Below are 18,523 nucleotides of genomic sequence, written 5' to 3'. Positions count from 1 at the left end.
AACGATGGCTTACCATGTGCCTGAACCAGCTCTCAGCCTGTCCCACCTGTCACACAGGCATTTTGAGGACATGCTATTCCTTGGTTTGATTTGAGATGTAAAAGAAGTATGAATTTGGATGCCAAGGGCTTTAAAAATAAAGAACAACCTAACGCTTTTTTCCATTGGAGTTCCCCCTTAAAGAGAATTACTGATGAGATTACTGTCAGCTGTAAAACATCTTAACTTCCCCCAGTCATGCGCTACTGAGCTCGGGATGGGACTTAAAACATGCCTCTCTGGCGAGGCTGAGACAGGCCCAACGGCTGTGAGACGCCTGTCGGCTCATACACCCAGCTGAAGATAAATGTCGAGAGAGATTTTCAAAACCAAAAGCCATTACCAAAAGTATTGGGTTTGAAAAGTGCAGCGGACGTCTCAGTGGTCTGCCTGTCCCCCCCCCCTCCCCTCCCCGTCCGGTCCTGTCCCGTCCTTTCCCCCCTCCCTGACGCGCCCGCACCCTGGGGAGCCCTTCCATCTCGGCTTTGTTTGCCGAGGCGATTTGTTCCGCCACGGCTAACAGGGTTTGACTTTGAAGCTGAGAGGAAGATTAAGTGGCCGCAGGTGGTGGGAGGTGCTCTGCCAAGCCACGCTGGGTCTCTGCTCGCCCCCCCTCGCCCCCATCGCCCCTCACACCCCCCCTTACCCCCCCCCCCCCCCCCCCCCCCCCCCCCCATCGCCCCTCACGCCCCCCCTTGCTCCCCTGCTCACCCTCCTGTCAGTCTCCACTGCACCCTGTGACACACATGGCCTTTATTGTTCCTGCAGTTGCTTTCCTTCTGGCATAGTAACTGTGGTTAGGGCATGCTGTCCTCTCCAGAGTCAATGTGCCCATAGGGTTTTTTTGTTAGCAAAGTGATGCATTGGCTGGTGCAACTTGGTCCATATTGCTAGTTTTTCATGGTCCTAATTTAGGTAGAGAAATATAAACAATTTCTGGCACATCTTGGCTGAAAAGGCTGGGTGAAGGCAGGTTGAAGTTGGCATTTTTTTCACCGAAGACGCAGAACCCCAGGACAGCTCAGCTTATACCAAAACAGAAGAGGGAGGGCAGTGGCAAAAAATGAGCCTTCATCTGCATTCACATTTGCAGTACATATTTTATTATAATGTGCTATGCAATGAAAATGCTATATAATGACAGTAGTAGCTCTTGTTGGTTATTTTTTTGAAATCCAAAATCTTTAGTGGAAATTTGTCTAGCTCTTTTGACTGCATTGTTAGTCTTAGTTAAAAAAGCAATTAGGCTGTAGCCAGATCTGTCAATGCTGTCTGATGAACAGTTCAGCAGTTTAAAAGATGTCAAAATTTTTCATAATTACATTCTAACTGGTAATACCGCAACAGTCTAATGAATCATGAACATTTCAAAGCAAATGTTGGCTACGTATTTTTCATTACAGGTTCACATACCACAATACAGATCAAAAGGCATTGCTGAGTCAAGGAGAAGTGTTTTGTTTTTAAACCTAGAATGGATAGGAAGGGGAGGAAGGAAGGTAGGAAGGCGAATGATGTTGCCGGCATTCCTCTTAACACCACAGAGCGTTAGTGCCGTTAGCCCGCACGCATACTCTCAAAGCACAGCGACGTGTAGCCATCCACGTGTGTCAGTCAGCAGGTTAACCCCTCCCTTCTGTCACAGACCGCACTTAGTTCACTTGCATCAGATTAGCTGCCTCCCCTGATCTGGTTTATGAGATTGGATGCACCACTACCTTCTTAATCGGGACTGTCTTTTTTGTGTGGGCAGGGGGCGCAGTCAGAGTGTGCTCTAAGAAAGCCCCTTTATTTCTGTGGTTAGTCATAGCATGGCGTGGGTTGAAAATAACTTTTGGATGCTGAAAAGTTATTACAAATTCCCCTTATCAATGAAGCTATTTTTCCTCTTCCTTTTTTCCCATTGTTCTTGTCGCCGAGACATGCTGGAGTGAATTGTGTTCAGTGAATTTATGTTTGAGGTTGTGAACTGAACTTTCACTGTTGAAGATTAGTTGCATAATCTTAAGCATTTGAAATGTTAACCAAACACACTAGGCCTCCAAGTGTTATTTACATCTCTGTTTTATAGCCTTTAATATACAGAGAAAATGGCATCAAAAAGTATTTACAATGACATAAAGCAAACCTCGCCTTTCACAATTCAGTTTGAAATTTGTCCGCTCTGATATAATTAATGCTGTAAAACACTGCAAAGGGAGATGGTAGACTGTCACTGGCCACAGCTATCTGTGAAATGCACTCCAGTTTTTTTCCAGTGTGCTTGTGTACAGTTATAAACACAAGATGAGCCACAAGATTATCTCTGTACAGTAGTATTCTGGCAATATTGCTACTTGTTCAATAGGAAAGTAGTCAAGCCTGGCACATTAATGAAGAAGTTATTTCATTCACCGAGGATTTCACCCACGCAAACGAAAAGAACGTAGCTAGAGAGTAAGGAAAGAGTTCAGTTAGTTTCCCACACAGCCGAGCGAAGGTACGACCGCGGAGTGCCAGGGAAGCAATGTGGGCCATGACCTGCAGAGTGTCCTTAGTAATAAATAGTATTGCAGGGAGTAAATCTATTCTTGACCATTGTGTTTCCATTATCGGAACTGCTTCCTGGAGTCTGTGGAGAGCAGGGTATATGTGCGGTATACGCTGAAGGATTACGCAGCGTAAGCCTGGCAGAGGCAGGTTTATGGCGAGACATCAGCTCACAGGTGATTTAGTGCTGTGGGGAATGGAGTGAGGGTGGTGAGAGTTAAAAGCAGATTTTCTTTTTTTTTTCTTTTTCTTTTTCCATTTTCTCCCCAATTTGGAATGGCCAGTTCCCTGAATTCTGGAATGTCCAATTTGTTATCATTCGGTCCCATTGCACAACTCCCACCGTCAATCCGGGAGAGCGTGGACAAGCACGTGCCCTCCTCCGAGACACCTGGTGTCAGCCGCTGCTTCTTTTCGCACTGCGGTCCACAAGCTAAGCTAGCACAGAGATGAGTCGGAGGAAGACATTTCATATGCAGCTTTGGCACGTGGACCACAGGCGCCAGATCGACCAGCAGGGGTCGCTGCTGCTAATGGGACCAAAACCTCTGCCGACGAACCCACCTCTATCCCCAGTGGAATAAAACCACTGTGTTCCGCCTGTGAGCTCCCGGTCACTGTTGGCTAGTGACACAGTTGGGTTCGAACCCGAGCCTATCGGGTCTATACCTGGGTCTACACTCAGAACGAGTGCTTTTACCGACTGAGCCACTTGGGAGCCCCAGCAGGTGATTGTTTCTTTGCCCTCTGCGATGAGGCCTACAGGGTCTCAGGCCTCTGTAGAGACATGGGATAAGAACATGCAGTTTGTGAACGGAGGAAGCCGCGTCTGTGTGTGTCCGTGTGTGGGCCTGCGTATGCACACGGCCGCTCTTGGTCCAGGGGGTACCTGTAGCATCGCACGCAGTTTGGTCACTTGCTTCTACTCAGCTGTACTTAATGTAGACAGCAGCCCTGTGTCCGCTGCATTATTCCTCTCACGGTGTCCATGATGGCGCTGGCATTGCCCTCACACTGTAGCGTCAGCAGCACTGTGCTGTCAGCACTGTGTGAGTGTTTGTGTCTCCTGACACTGCTCTGTCCTCTGTGTGTGTGTGTGTGTGTGTGTGTGTGTGTGTGTGTGTGTACATGACTGGCCCTCCAGTTAGAGACACACGGCCTTTTGTCCCCTTTGTTGTATCACTTGTGTGGCTGGTGATCTCGGCACATTCTTACTCTCAATCTTATTCACTCTGAAAGGAGGGGTAAGATTTGTCCGCCAGAAGTTGGGCATAAGTAGACGAAACCACCGATATCGATTCTTATTTGCCCTGCAAAACCTCACTTGAGTTCACAGAATCTGAGCGTACGGATCCATAATGTTCAGCTCTCCAAGCTTAGGTATTTGTTGAAAGCCCGTCTTGCTTCTCTGAATTGAAAGGCCCTGGAAGGAACACTGGTAACAGTCTTTGCATCGGTTTCCATTGCATGGGCTAACCCATTGATTTCTTCCATTTATGAATGTTACAGCAAGGAGCTATAAAGAATGCATTCCTGCGGTGTAATTGGAGCCCTTCAGCAGTCAGGTGAAAGTAAGTTGTGGTATTGATTGGATCCTGTGTCTGAAGTGCCTCATCATTGGGATTTTGTGGGTGAATAAATAACCGGGTTACTCGCAGACGCTCTCCCCACAGTGTCAGAGGTGCCTGCTCGCACCGCATGGGAACCCAATTACGTCCGGTAATGACACTTTGTGACAGAGCCGGGATGGGCCCCGCTTTCAGCCGGCTGGCATTTAATGTACCGACCTTCCTGTGATAAATGCGCATAGAGGAGCGGGTGCCGAGGACCTTTAAATCAAACACGTGCGACCCACTGACAAGGAGCGCGGTGCCGCATAACCCAGGGCTGCTCAGCCTTCAGCCGGCAGGGCCACATAACCCAGGGCTGCTCAGCCTTCAGCCGGCAGGGCCGCATAACCCAGGGCTGCTCAGCCTTCAGCCGGCAGGGCCGCATAACCCAGGGCTGCTCAGCCTTCAGCCGGCAGGGCCGCATAACCCAGGGCTGCTCAGCCTTCAGCCGGCAGGGCCGCATAACCCAGGGCTGCTCAGCCTTCAGCCGGCAGGGCCGCATAACCCAGGGCTGCTCAGCCTTCAGCCGGCAGGGCCACATAACCCAGGGCTGCTCAGCCTTCAGCCGGCAGGGCCGCATAACCCAGGGCTGCTCAGCCTTCAGCCGGCAGGGCCGCATAACCCAGGGCTGCTCAGCCTTCAGCCGGCAGGGCCGCGTGCCGCGTCCGCCCGCTCTCACTCCAGTCAGACTCTTAATTGCCTGTTCAGGCTAATTGCTGTCTTGATTGAACCAGCTCAGCCAGCCTCCCTGTTCTGAGGTGGTTGGTAGTTTAAGGAGGGCTGGAGAGTGCGTTGTACTGTGTGGCTTCAAGGCTGGGGTTGAGTTGGCCTCATCTGCAGGCTGACCCGGTTAACCTGCCACACTGCCCTGTGTCTTGCCCTGGTCAACCTTGCACGGTGTCAGGGGCCGGAAGCTTTTCATTTGATGAGGGGGAAAGGGAAAGCTGAGGTCTGGGCCGAAGTCACTGACCTCCTTTGGCTCGTTTCCTGGTTTTTCGGTCCAGCTTCCCCAGAGCAGAGGTCAGGCCAGGGGTTGGCCGCTCCACATCCGCATGCACACCCGCCCCCATCCCCCCGCCCCCGCTGGTGAATGCAGCTCTCCCACTCTGGAGGGCAGACTTGTCAGCAGAAAGCTGCTTTCCCGGAGAGTGAGAGCCACTGCAGGATGGGAAGAGCAGCCCCCTCCCTCCTTCCAGAGATCTCCAAGCGCCCCTCACTGCAGCTGCAGTCTCAGAGCGTCCTGTCTGCGCAGTCGAGAGCGGAAGCCGTATCACTGCCTCTATTATGCACCCTGGAGGATCCCGGCTCCAATGAGGGGTAATTGCTCCATCTGTGTAGAGTGAACCGGGGAGATGATTTTTCTCTAAATGGGCTCTTGTTCACTTTTGAATTCTGAACTCTGGAGTGCGTACCCCAACCCTCCCCCAACCCACCGCATACTTCCTCTCTGTCATTATTTCGGAAGTTAATCTCACATCGTTTTTCACCATTATAGACTGATGGGCGAGGGCAATTGGCTGTCTTAATCTTCAAGATTTCCGCTCATGCCTCTTTTAGGGGAGAGCCTCATCTCTTTCGGATTTATCATATTAAACGTGCTAAATTAACAGAATTGAAAGCTGAAAACCTGAGCTTGGAATTTCCTTTCTAGACTTTGGCTGTGGCCTAGTTTTTACTGAAGGGAAAAGTAATGTACAAGTGTATCTGTTGTAGGCCCATTTACTCTTCATTTCACACTTTCTGTTTTCATACACTTGAGTGCTTATCTCAGCCTCTCCTTCAGTCTCAGTTACCTTTAGGGGCTGTTCTCTGTGACAACAAATCTTACAAAAAAGCAGTGACATTTTCCATCTCGCTGCGATTATAGCCAGTCTTTGATTCTCACAAACAAAGGGAAAACATTTTTTAGAGTCCTGTTAGATTACGGAAGACCGTTTCCATTTATGTCTGAATTGATGGACTTCGAGTGACATTTTCACCTACGTGGTCTGCAAGAAAATGATTTATATTGTTGTGAGCAGGATCGTCTGTTATTGCAGATGGCTACAAATATGTGTGAAATGCCTTCCTGTGCAACCTAACACAAATAAGGAGTATAATAATGGACTTGGCTTTTACACCATACTTAGTTGATGACACCTTTTAGAAAGAAAATCGCAAAGGATTTGGCTTCCATACTTTATTGCTTAGCAGCATCACTTGCACTAAATAAAAGTATCTGACTAGCAACATCTAGACCTTGCTAGCTTTACCAAATACGTGAATGTGTGCGGCTCTCATCCCAAGCTAATAAGCTAGTTTAGTGCGCGTGGGTCCAGTTAAAACCACCTGACATTAAATTGCTAGCCAGTTAAATGCATTTTGCTGCCATAACTAATATATCCAGCCACCTGGTATTCAAATTATTGCAAACAGTACTAATGGAATGTTATTTAAATCATTCCGCTACCTCTGTTTGTAGCCAATGTTGTTCACCGCAGGCATTTGCGTGGTTGAGCACACCTCAAAATTCACGTATGAAACAGGTTGTTTGGTTGCCAGGCACACAGATGTTTGGTTCAGGCTCAGGGGGGCTTTATGGGTCTCAGGCATACCTGGGCACCTGTGAGTTTTTATAGGGTGGTTTGGGCTGGAACAGGTATTGTGCTCTGTAAAATTCTATGTGTTCATAAAGCTCATCACTGAACAAAGACAAAGGGAGTCTCATGCATTTACAGGCCTGTGACCCATGGACCAATAGTGTACCTTAAGTGTACCATAACCATACTTAAGGTTTTTTTGTGGAACTCGTTTCCTGTGCCGAACTGAGGTAATGGTACACTTGACAGAAGATGAATTACAGAGTGAAACATCTGGAATTAGATGATTTAGACTGACAAAGTAAAAATGAGCAGTTCTTCACATTCATAGGTTACAACGTTGTCTGCTTTTTATGCAGCAGTGTGAGCAATTACACGCAGTAAGCGTGCTGCTCTCATTGACTTGTTTCGTCGATAGACAGTAACATCTGCACTGGTCCTGAATAGAGCCACTCTCTCCCTTTGTAGCTGATGCGGAACAGGTCCATTAGTTCTGGCCACCCTGCCAATACCCTTTCTTTATCTGAGTTCCTGCACTATGCACCTGGTATTGGAGTGGTGTTCATGTACCCACATGAGTTGTGTTCTGCACACCATCTTCACAGATCCTTCTCTAGAGTGGGACCCTATGAAATCTCTCTCTTTTTTGCAGTTTTCTTATTTTCCATGATTTCACATTTATATTTTAAAAAATGTATTTTTTTATGTTGTATTAACATATATTCACATTCAAAGAAACCAAAAACATATGAAAGTGTAAATTTAATCACTAACTTCATTGTGAAGTGTTTTTTTTTTCTTAAACACTTGTGCATCTAGCAAATGGTCCACAATGATCTGAGCTTGCAAGGTACGGGCAGTTCCGCTGTCCAGTCTGAGCGCCCCAGGAACTGCGCCGTACCGATTGGCCACAGGGTCTGCGCAGCCAGGCTGGCGGATCTGCGCAACTCTCTGGGCTGCTGAGAGTGGCTGTGTTGGCCTGGTAAGGCAGTGGTGTCTGCACTAGAGAGAATTTACACCGATCAGAATGGATTAGCTAATCCAGAACCATAAAATGCAAGTGGAAATGATCAGACTTTACCTTTTTTCTGTGACATCCCCCATCTCTATCTCTCTCTCTCTCTCTCTCTCTTTCTTTCTCTCTCTCTCTCTCTCTCTTTCTCTCTCTCTCTCTTTCTCTCTCTCTCTCTCTGCTCCCGCAGTGTTCAGCCATGCGGCCAGGCTCTTTCAGCTAAGGGTATTATATTCTTGAAATGGGTTCCTGTGTGTACAAGATGAGATGGAGTTTATAACAGGAAGAGTGCTGGGCTTTATCAGATTCCTGTGGGATTAAATACAACTAGTATGTTTTGTCTTTATGCTGATGCAAGGATGCTTTTCCTTAGAGGTCTGTGATACTCTGCGTTCAGGAATATATAGAACAGAACATATCAGGACTGCACTTCCAAGAATGCGCTCCAGTGATACAGTCAGTTTCACACTGTCTGAACTGCGAATGGCATGCAGGACTAAGGTAGCAATGTCCGTGATGCACTCAGAGAACTGAAGCTGAGTGTGTAATGTATGCTGAGCAATGATAGGCAACGGTATGGTGAGAGACAGTGCTACGGACACATGTATGAGAAGTTCAAATCAGAAGTGGTGTGTCTGTGTGTATCTATCCAGCTGTGTCTGTGTCTGTCTCTGTGTGTGTGCAGGCGCATTTGTGTGTGAGCTGCGCAGGAGAAAGGCTGGGAAGGACAGCGGACGTGTTTGGTGTGAGGTACCTGATTGTAGATTGACACAGCGAGGTTTACGCTATGCTGGAGTTGAGTGCAGCGTGGCACAGTCAGGTTTAGCGGAGTGTAAGAGGTGCCCAGCGGTGGGCAGCCTGCCTTACCGTCTCACCACTCTGGCGGTAAGCGGCTTTAGAGACTGCTCACCATCTGCTCGGCCAGGTTGTGTTTGTGGAAATGGAACCCGTCTCTGTATGGCATTAACAAGATATAATGATAATTAGCAGGTCTGCAAAACTGATTCCCACTTGCAGAGATACTAGGTTCTATAAAATTCTCGAGCAGGACACCAATGTGGAATCCATCTTAAAACTATAGTGAAAGAGTATGGCTGGCTCAAATAATACAGTAGTTAATAGTTTATAGCGTGTGCAGTTGTGGTTTATAGGTGTAGTTAGAATTAATTGTGGGTATAATTGAATTTGGTGAGATTCTTTTGCGTAGAATGGCTTTGACATCTGTTCTGACTGTGCATGCTGAAAATGGTCAGTTACTAAAACTACTCTCCACTCCATCATGGTGGCATTTTCAGGTATTGAAAGATATCTGTTTGCAGTTTATTACTTTTAAATTACCATCCATATGGCTCCATTATGTTGGTTAAGCAGGGCCTGGCACTAGCTTTCCATCCCACGCTTTAGTCTATGAAATTGGAGTGTCTGAGCTGTCAGGGCAGGTCTGTGGGATTGTGGGTCCACCTTCCCTGAGTGTAAGCAGTGTTTTGGTCCAGCAGTGAGGGGCAGCTCTCCCGCTCTCCCAGCTTTTCCGAGCAGAGAGGAGACCGTGAGCTCTGCATGCTAACCTGGTTCATTAGCAGTTAGCGCTGACCTGGTTCAATAGCAGTTAGCGCTGACCTGGTTCAATAGCAGTTAGCGCTGACCTGGTTCAATAGCAGTTAGCGCTGACCTGGTTCAATAGCAGTTAGCGCTAACCTGGTTCAGCAGCAGGTGAATGGAAATGCGGGAGGGAGGTAAGGGCAAACTGTATTTTATTAAGACTACTGGTAGAGACGTGAGAGATGGACTTATCATAACAGAGCAATGACGGATTTAGCGCTTCTGCTTGACTGATGACGTTGTGATGAGCTTAATGTTCAAGGCTGTATGAAGAGAAAAAAGCATTTAAAAGCATTTAAACAGCAATCATCTGTGTATAAGTAATTGTTACCACATTTTGTTTGAAAATCACAGCCATCCACTGCGGTGCTCCTTATTCTATAACCACCATTCCAAGCAGGTTGACAGTTGGAGGAAGTTTAACATCATGCTCACCGTACGAGAAAACAAACAGCCGTTATTGCGCATTTTTTAACTTGCTGCGTTTTCATATTGTGAGACCGTTTCGCAGTTTAGCGAGAGCTCCCGGGCCTAATGATGCCTCCTTAAGTGTTGCGGTGAGGACAGGGATAAAGGGCTGCATTACTCTCAGACCAAGGCTGCGGTGTCAGGTGCGACGCAGGACGCATTTACTGCGGCTAAATGAGCTGACGCTGAAGCTCTGCTCAAGGTTTCACAGCTCCGTCTCATAGCTGTCAGCTGCACTGCTTCGTATTGCTGTGGGAAAGAAAGTGGCTCGGTTGCAAACTTGAACTTGTTGCCTTGTTTTTTTAGGTCGACTGTTTGTATTGTAAAGTGTGGTAATCTGCCGTTAATGTGGGTCGGCTCTAACTGTCTCTCTCCTTGCAGGGGCCCTTTCAGCGTGGTGCGGCGATGTATCAACAGAGAAACGGGGCAGCAGTTCGCTGTCAAAATCGTGGATGTGGCCAAGTTCACCTCCAGCCCTGGCCTCAGCACAGAGGGTAAGGAACACGCCCTCCTTGCTCCGATCATCCATGTGCCACTCCATCCAAGAGAAAAGGGCTGGTGTGTGTCTGTTTGTGTGTCTATCTGTGTGTGTGTGTGTGTGTGTATCTGTCTGTGTTTGTGTGTGTCTGTGTGTGTGTGTGTGTGTGTGTGTGTGTGTATGTGTGTGTGTGTGTCTGTGTGTGTGTGTGTGTGTCTGTGTGTGTGCGCGTGCACGCGCACATACACATACATGTGCATATGTTAATGTGTGCTGGTGCATGCAACACTCTGATGTCCGTTCTGCAAGAGACAGTTCTGTAACTTTCCTGCGAAAGTCCACAATGGGGGGAAAAAAATGAGTGTGCAAAGTCAATTTTTATTAATCTTGAGGCAAGAGCACTTGTGTGTGATCACGGGAAGAGGGCGGAAATGGCTTCCTTGCGCAGAGCTATTAATGATAGCACAGTGTGTGCAGCAGCAGAACAATCACACCTGACATCCTCTCCGGATGCTCCCCATGGATTCGGCTGGCAGAGCCCCGAAACACTGCGGATCAGTTCTGCCCCCGAGCGCTGACCCGGGATCAGGAAGGATGTTTCCCTTTCTTTGCTTGATTTGATGCTGTCTGTTTGCAGTTGTTTTGCTTGATGAACACTTCATTAGGAATTAATTAGCTCAACGATTTGGGCGAGTCGACAGCTAATTCCCTCTCTCTTAGCTGTGTCTCGTGATGGCGTACCTGCTCCTGATGAAACCCCCTGTGTTTGCCCAGGGCCGCGGTGTCACGAGAGGAGGGCATGTGATCAGACACGGCCAACTCAGCATTAGCGTCTAAATGGCTGCTATCGCTGCATCTCGCTGAACTGCGCCGCGGTCGGGGACGAGGCAGCCGCGGGCCCCTGAATTACTGCAGGCTTGTGCTGGATTTGGAGCTCATTTCCTCCTAATCTCAAGTGTCAGTCTGAAAAGTGAAGGAAGCAGTTTCAGAGCCCTCGCTCCACAACACAGACAAGCACACACATACACAGACACACATACTCACACACATACAGCACAACCGCACGCACGCACGCACGCACGTACACACACACAGAGACACACACACACACAGCGACACACAGCAGAATCACATGCTTGCTTGTACACAAAGGCTCACACATTATGCAAACACAACACACACACACGCCCATACGCACACACGGGCACTCCCCTCAGAGTTGCTGGCAGTTAATCGCTCTTCCCTACCACAGTTAAATCTCTCCACCCGCTAGGACTGGAGACAGAGTGGAGGGACCAGTAATTCGCAGATCACCTGACCCTGACATGCCTCCCCTGGCTAAATTATCATATTCAGCTACAGCAGCAAAACTCAGCATTACTGCCTCAATTCACTGTTTCACGTGGGAGTCTGCGGTCTCAGATTACCCCTGTAATACAGTGAAGGAGAAGAGTGGCGTTTTACAGCCTTCAGAATTTACCGGTATAAATATAATGCTTGCTTGAGGGATTCTTTCCTTATTGGATTTCTTTTATGTTTTATCTAGTCGAGAAACAACAGAAGGAGAGGCTCATCAGCCAGCTCTGCGCGGGCTGTACAGGAACTCGTTTAAGAAAGCTCTGCGTTTATTGTGTTTCCTGGAATGCAGAAGGTAGCCATCATGAGACACCGATTTAGAGGGTACTTGCCCGCATGCAAGGCTTTAGGAGATCGCACTGACAATGTATGGTGACAGTCTTTGCTCTCTTGGACACAGTGTTGGACCTTACTATGCATAGGTAGCTAGCCATTCCCATGGGCTGATGGAACATGAACTGCAGAGAGGCCAGCAGCTGGAGCAGGTCGGGAAGAGGGGGTAGTACTCCTTTAGGGTACTGGATTCAGCTTTTTCTCCGCACAGCTCTGGGTGTATCTCTGTATGGGCAGAGAGCACTCTCTCTGCTCACCTTCACAAATAATACAAGACAGCTCTGAGTAGGAGTAGTCATGTTTGTTATTGTCTTTGCTTTGTATTGTACTGCATTACTGCAAGACTATTACAGAAGAAAAACGGCTAGTCAGAGTTCATGTTTGCCTTTGGAGAAGAAGGTTACTGCACTCGTTAATGTCTGTCTGAGAAGTATGCAAAATGATGTTGACGAGGAGTCACATTATTTTTGCATCCCATTACATTGCGTTAGGTTGCAAGCTGACTTCCATGCAGGCAACTGTAAATACACCAAGTGCATAAAAAACTGAGTCAGGGTCAGTTCCATTTCAGTTCAGCCAATTTAAGACTCAAGAAATGACCTGAAATTCAATTCATTAATTGACCGCAGCTCTGTGGTCCAGCACAGCTCTGTTCTATATTTAACAGCTGCCACACAGAGGAAGTGTAGACTGACTTTGAATTTGTTGGAATGGCTCCAGGCTCAGGTTTACCTATGGAAATTCAAATGAAAATGCAAATGCCAGCCTGGTGTGGCCCCTTAAACATGATTGCAGCTAATTATTGCATGACTGTTGAGCGCTCTGTCAAAGCCTCTGGGGCTAGGCACCGTCTGATGATGTCACCGCTCATCTATCCAGAGGGAGAGCATATGGCGAACAAGCCCCTACTGTGACACTGGGCAAATTTAGCATGCCGCATCAATAGTGATTCTGTGGGCTGATCAATCAAATGTACAGACTCCTATTGGCTAACCTCAATGGAGAGAATAATGTGTTTTGTGTATTACAGTGGCCTTTGACACAAAACTCAGTCTGGCTACAACAGTAGTTTAGGACATTCAGTGATAATGAGGTCAAGTTTGAATTGGAAATAAGTAACAGAAACTGTATACCCCTTTCCCTAATTTTTCATAGTTTAAGCACCTCACCTTCCATCCAAAATACCCAAGTCATCCCGGGGCTCCCTGAAGTCTGGCTGTTTAGGGATCTTACACTTTCTTGGTTTGACTTAACTTTGCATCTTTGGAGAGTGTTCAAAGCTTTCAGTAGGTAGACTCAGATACTTCAGTAGGGAAAACGTATGGGGGGGGGCAGTTCCAGGGTCATCACATTTCGGCTGCAGCTACACACACCAAACCAGCCTGCTAAGCTCATTCCTTTCATAACCTCATTCCAGTGCCATGGTGGTACTGAGCTCTCCGGTGATAAGGAGAAAACAATAGGCCTTCCTATTGCTCAGTAACCGTAGCTGTGAATGTGTCCAGTCCATCAAGCGAACAGAATCATGTGGATGAGTGGTGTTCCTGCTTTGGGTGCTGTGGGGGTGTTTATTCTGTCCACCAGCTCCGCTGTTCAGTGAGATCCAGAGAGCTGCTGTAGGGCATTGCTGTGAGTGGGCAGGCTGTCTGGATCTCCTCAGTGTGCAGTGGGACCTTTGTGTCTGGCAGAGTGAGCGCTAATGGTCTCCCCCCTCATATGCTGGGCCTGCCCAGCAGCTGTGAGAGGTGTGTGTGTGTGTGTGTGTGTGTGTGTGTGTGTGTGTGTGAGAGAGGAGAGGAGGGGACATCGGGAGGCCTCGCCGAGTATCATGTCATGCCGCGTCACTCTGTGGCATGTGGCGCTGGCAGTGCCCGGGGTTTTGGCAGTGGCCCTGTCCCATCTGTGCCCCGCCCCCTCTGCTGCCTCCCTGCCACAGTCTGAGCCAGCCCCGCCCCACGGACACACACACCCACTAACCCATACACATACACGCACACACACAAACACAGAACACACATGTACAAGCAGACTCGCTCACATGTAACGGGCACACTCACTTATACTGTACACAGGGACAAGCAGGCACGTATTACACACAGATGATGAACACGCACATACAGTCACCCACAGAAATTTAATATGACAATCTCCACTGGATGTATTTAATTTCATTATTACCTGCTGGGTTTATAAATTCTTATTCATTTATCTGTGCACCACAGTACAGTTGGATGCTAGTGTTCAGGCTGAAGGCCCTTGCTGTCTGTGAGGGGACTCCGCCTGTCAGTGCTGTGGCTGTGGTGAAGGGAAGTGCTTGTCATCACAGCCTTGCTCTTTAAAGACGATTACGGAGAACATAAATAAAAGTTAAAGAGCCAGTTTCACTAAGCATGAATGCACAGACTGTCCAAACGGTTAATCCGTGGTGGATCTTCGCTCCGACCTGCGGCGCGCGCTGTGGAGAATATAAATGGATCATGTCCCCATCGGTGTAGTGGCTGTGTAATTCATGCCGCGTTTCAGCGCCCACCTAGCTGTGCGAAGAGCGAGGACACGCGAGAGGAGCTCGTGATGGAAGACTGCACATAGCACGTCGGCGCACTGAAACCTGTCCTCCTGCATCGCCTTTAACAGAGCAACATTATCCTCCTCCCCCCCCTCCCAGCCCCGCACTCAGCTCAGCACTTTCTCCACATAGCCCGTCTGCAGCGGCTTGCGTAGGCAGTTTGGGTGGTGGGGGGGGGGGGGGTGGTGTTTGAAAGGAACAGAGCAGGTCAGCTGAACAGGCCGGGCGGTCAGACGGAGGGGAGGGGCGGGATGGCGCGGGCAGGGAGGGGTGCGGGAGGGAGAGGGAGGCGGAGAGCACAGGTGGCGGAACGGCAGCAGAATTAAGGAGAGGGAAAATGAAGGCAGACAGCAGAGCTGCGTGCAGATTAGGAAAGGAGGCACTCCAGAGGGGGGGGGGGGGGGGGGGGGGGGGGGGGGGCGCTGGGCTACAGAGCCAGCAAGCACGCTTAATATGCAGGTTTGGATTTTGGAAGTTTAGAGGGACCACGTGGATACAGTATGAAATTTCAGTGGATTTGAGTTGCACTTTGAGTGAAGGAGCCGTCATTGCTGAGTATCGCCCAGATGCTCCATTGTTGTCATTGTTGTCAGGAGCTGTTTATCTTCATCTCACATCTCTCCTCAGATTGGACAGTAGGCCTGCTGTGACCCTGAAGAGGGGGTGGCCTCTCTGAAGTGTACTGTTATGTATTCAAAGGGCTGTCTTAAAGAAGTGTAGTGTTATACATGTTCAAATGGCTGAAATCAAGATGTACACAGTAAAACGGCCCTAATACAGCCCCAGGCAAACCCCGTTTTATAAAAGCCATCTTGTTTTTTTTGGGGTTTTTTTTTTGGTTTTTTTGTTTTCCCCAAAAGATTACAAAGGGCTTGTTGAGTCGTGAAGTGATGAGCGCTCGAAGCACAGGACACACAGACAGAACGCAGCAGATAAAGCCTGGAAGAGGACGGAAAAACGATGAACTAGTGTTCCTCAGCCTCTCATAAAGCCTTTAGTTATCTCTGGCCGGTGTCTTCAGGCACTGCCCTTCCTGCATACATAAGCCCTGCAGTCGCGCAGGTGCAGACTCCAGCAATGACTGCTCTTCCTCCTGGGATCATGCTTCAGGAACACACAGAACCAATACTGCACGCGGAACAGAGGAAGCAGGAGGATAGCATCTTTTTACTGTGTCTCTCACTGAGCACATTAAGGCGGGGGGGGGTGTGGAGAGCACTGAGCATAAATGAATGCAGTGTGAAGGCTCACCTTCCAGGTGATCTGTTCCTATGCTAAAAAAGCAGGAGTCGCTCTATCACCTCTGTGTATTACAGTAATAACAGTGAGAATGATATTTAAGTGTGGGAGCCGGATGAATTTTATGACTTGGAGACAGCGTCGTCGTTAAATTTAAACAGTTACGTTTTTTACAGTTTAAACACAGAAGCTACATATACGGATTTTTAAAATCTCACCTGTTTGGAGTACAGATTGGGAGAAGCAATTTCAAAACAAAACAACAGGTATACTAGGGTATGTACAGGTAGACTAGTTTATGTGTGCCCATTTATGTGTGCAAAATGGCTCTCGTTTGTACTGTACCGTGGAGAGGGAGGGATGTTTCTCTCCATGAGTTTCCACAGCCAGGGGTCTCTGTGTGCCCGTGTCTAATCCATGCGCTTTGCCCCGCCATCACTGTTCCACATCAGCAGGGCTAGTTTGGATGAGAAGCACGTCACAGGTGTAATTCAGGACCAGTTCAGGTATTCGTCAGCAGGCTAGTCAGCTGCACCTTTCATGCCTTCGCAGAATCGTCTTAACGAGGGCCTGGATTGGTCAGAGCTCCTCCAATGAGCAGGTGTGCTGAGCGGAGCTCCCCTGAGACAGCAATCCGAAGCGGTAAGAACATCAGCCTTTGCGCGCGGCGATCAGGGCCGTCTGGAGGAATCCGAAAGTTAGGCGGAGGGGAAGGAACATCGAACGTGTTGAAATTCCTCTCTGCTGATAGAAATGTTTCTGCTTCTTTGAGTCTGAGCGCAGAGCATGGTGGGACGGCTCCAGGGATCCGCGGCGAAGTTTATTTGCGAGCCTTTTTGAATTCCAGCCCTTCATTAAGGCTGCTCTGTTGAGATCCGCCGTTTCCCGGCAGCTGATCACAGCCTTTTGTATCTCTGCAGTTACTGATGGCATGCCAGCCTAAAGGGGCTCCTTAAAAGGTTTGCGGCTTCCAGCTAGTTATCGACATCCAGCGCTCTCAGGCCCATTCATATTGCATCTCTTTACAGTCATCGCACTGTTTTTATTTGTTAGGAAGCAAGTATGGATTTAAGGAAAAAAATAATAAAGGTGAGAAAAGAAAAAAAGACACAATATCTTTGTATTGATTTCTTTTTTTAATTTTTATTTTTCTTTCTTTATTTTGCTCTCTCCCCCCCATGTCCCTCGGGTTATAAATCACAGCCTCAGCTGGCTGCGACCACCACTGATGAAAGGTAACGAGGCTCTCCGCGGTGGCAGCTGCGTGAGGGCGCGGGAGCCCCGGGGCAGCTGGCGTTATTTACCGACCGCCGCGGCGAGGCCCGCGAACCTGTCCGTCTGCGCAGTCACCTGCTCCGCGCTCCGCTTTGATTGAGCGCTTGATTGAATTGTCACTTTTCATCAGGCGGAGTCGGGGCTCTGTGCTGAAGTGCTGTCGGATGAATGTACTGTACGGTCGCGTCTCGGACGCACGGAGCCAATGGGCTGGGGGAACGATGGGATACCCAGCGTACCGGGCTGAATGGAAGCTCTGTGACCAGTCTGGGCTTGTTATCGGCAGTAATTTCATTTGCTTGGCATTGACAGTGACACTGAGATTGTCAGTTCCATTGAGAGGGGAGACAGCACCATAAATCTATAATCTGCAAATCTATAAATCTATATAATCTGTATAATCTGTATAATCACAGATACTACACTAAAATCATGCTTGTGGTTTACATGGAACAACTATGGTGTTAGTTTTCAGTTTTCCTTTAATGCACTCTTTTAAAATAAAATTTTGCCTGCACTTGAAAGCAACAATAGAATATCACAGGCTCATATTGACGTTTCGACGTAATCACTGCATTTTGTGCTGCCTGTATCCTGTATATAGTGTTCACAGTGTGTCTTGTGCTGCCTGTATCCTGTATATAGTGTTCACAGTGTGTCTTGTGCTGCCTGAGTCCTGTATATAGTGTTCACAGTGTGTCTTGTGCTGCCTGAGTCCTGTATATAGTGTTCACAGTGTGTCTTGTGCTGCCTGTGTCCTGTATATATTGTTCACAGTGTGTCTTGTGCTGCCTGAGTCCTGTATATAGTGTTCACAGTGTGTCTTGTGCTGCCTGAGTCCTGTATATAGTGTTCACAGTGTGTCTTGTGTTGCCTGAGTCCTGTATATAGTGTTCACAGTGTGTCTTGTGCTGCCTGAGTCCTGTATATAGTGTTCACAGTGTGTCTTGTGCTGCCTGAGTCCTGCATGTTCTCACTGCAGTGGAGAGCATTTTTGTTAGTGAAGGGAACGGTGTTCTGCACAGGCTCATGCATATCTGAGTCAGTCCCCCCCCCCACCCCCCCGCTGCTGTGCAAGAGTTTTCTTGGCTAACACTGTTAGCCAGTGAATGGCTGGCCTCTGCCTTATCTCCTCTTGCCTGCGGCACTTGCCAGCGGAAGTGTTCCAGTAGCCAAGATGTTGTCAGCGTCTGCGGCTGTTTGTAGCAGCGGCTGTACAGGGAGCTTTTGGCAGACGGCCTCTGGGCCCTTCCAAAAGCAGACTCCTTTCGCAGAGGCTGCAGCCCCCCTCCGTCAGCAGACCTCTGCCTCTCTCCATAGGCAGCCTGGCTTACGCTGGGGAAGGAAGCAAGGGCTGCTGGGACACTGGAGGAATGGCAGACACTGGGGGTCACTCGCATGCGGTTTTCAGCGCCTGCTTTGTTGCAGTGTCGTACATTT

General features: G+C 48.5%; 1 protein-coding gene across 17 annotated transcripts in view; it reads left to right on the top strand.

Annotated features, from left to right (window-relative positions):
• LOC118785716 (peripheral plasma membrane protein CASK) overlaps positions 1–18,523 on the top strand; it is a 164,147-nt gene that overhangs the window by 56,517 nt on the left and 89,107 nt on the right. For all 17 annotated transcript variants that reach the window (XM_036540611.1, XM_036540607.1, XM_036540613.1 and 14 more), the window contains exon 2: positions 10,218–10,330. In XM_036540611.1, the coding sequence (XP_036396504.1) occupies positions 10,218–10,330 (113 nt within the window). The remainder of the gene's footprint in view (positions 1–10,217; positions 10,331–18,523) is intronic.

The sequence above is a fragment of the Megalops cyprinoides genome, chromosome 11, assembly GCF_013368585.1.
Source record: "Megalops cyprinoides isolate fMegCyp1 chromosome 11, fMegCyp1.pri, whole genome shotgun sequence".
NCBI lineage: Eukaryota > Metazoa > Chordata > Actinopteri > Elopiformes > Megalopidae > Megalops > Megalops cyprinoides.
The sequence above is the reverse complement of the archived record's forward strand: the minus strand, read 5'-3'. Positions and strand labels throughout refer to the sequence as shown.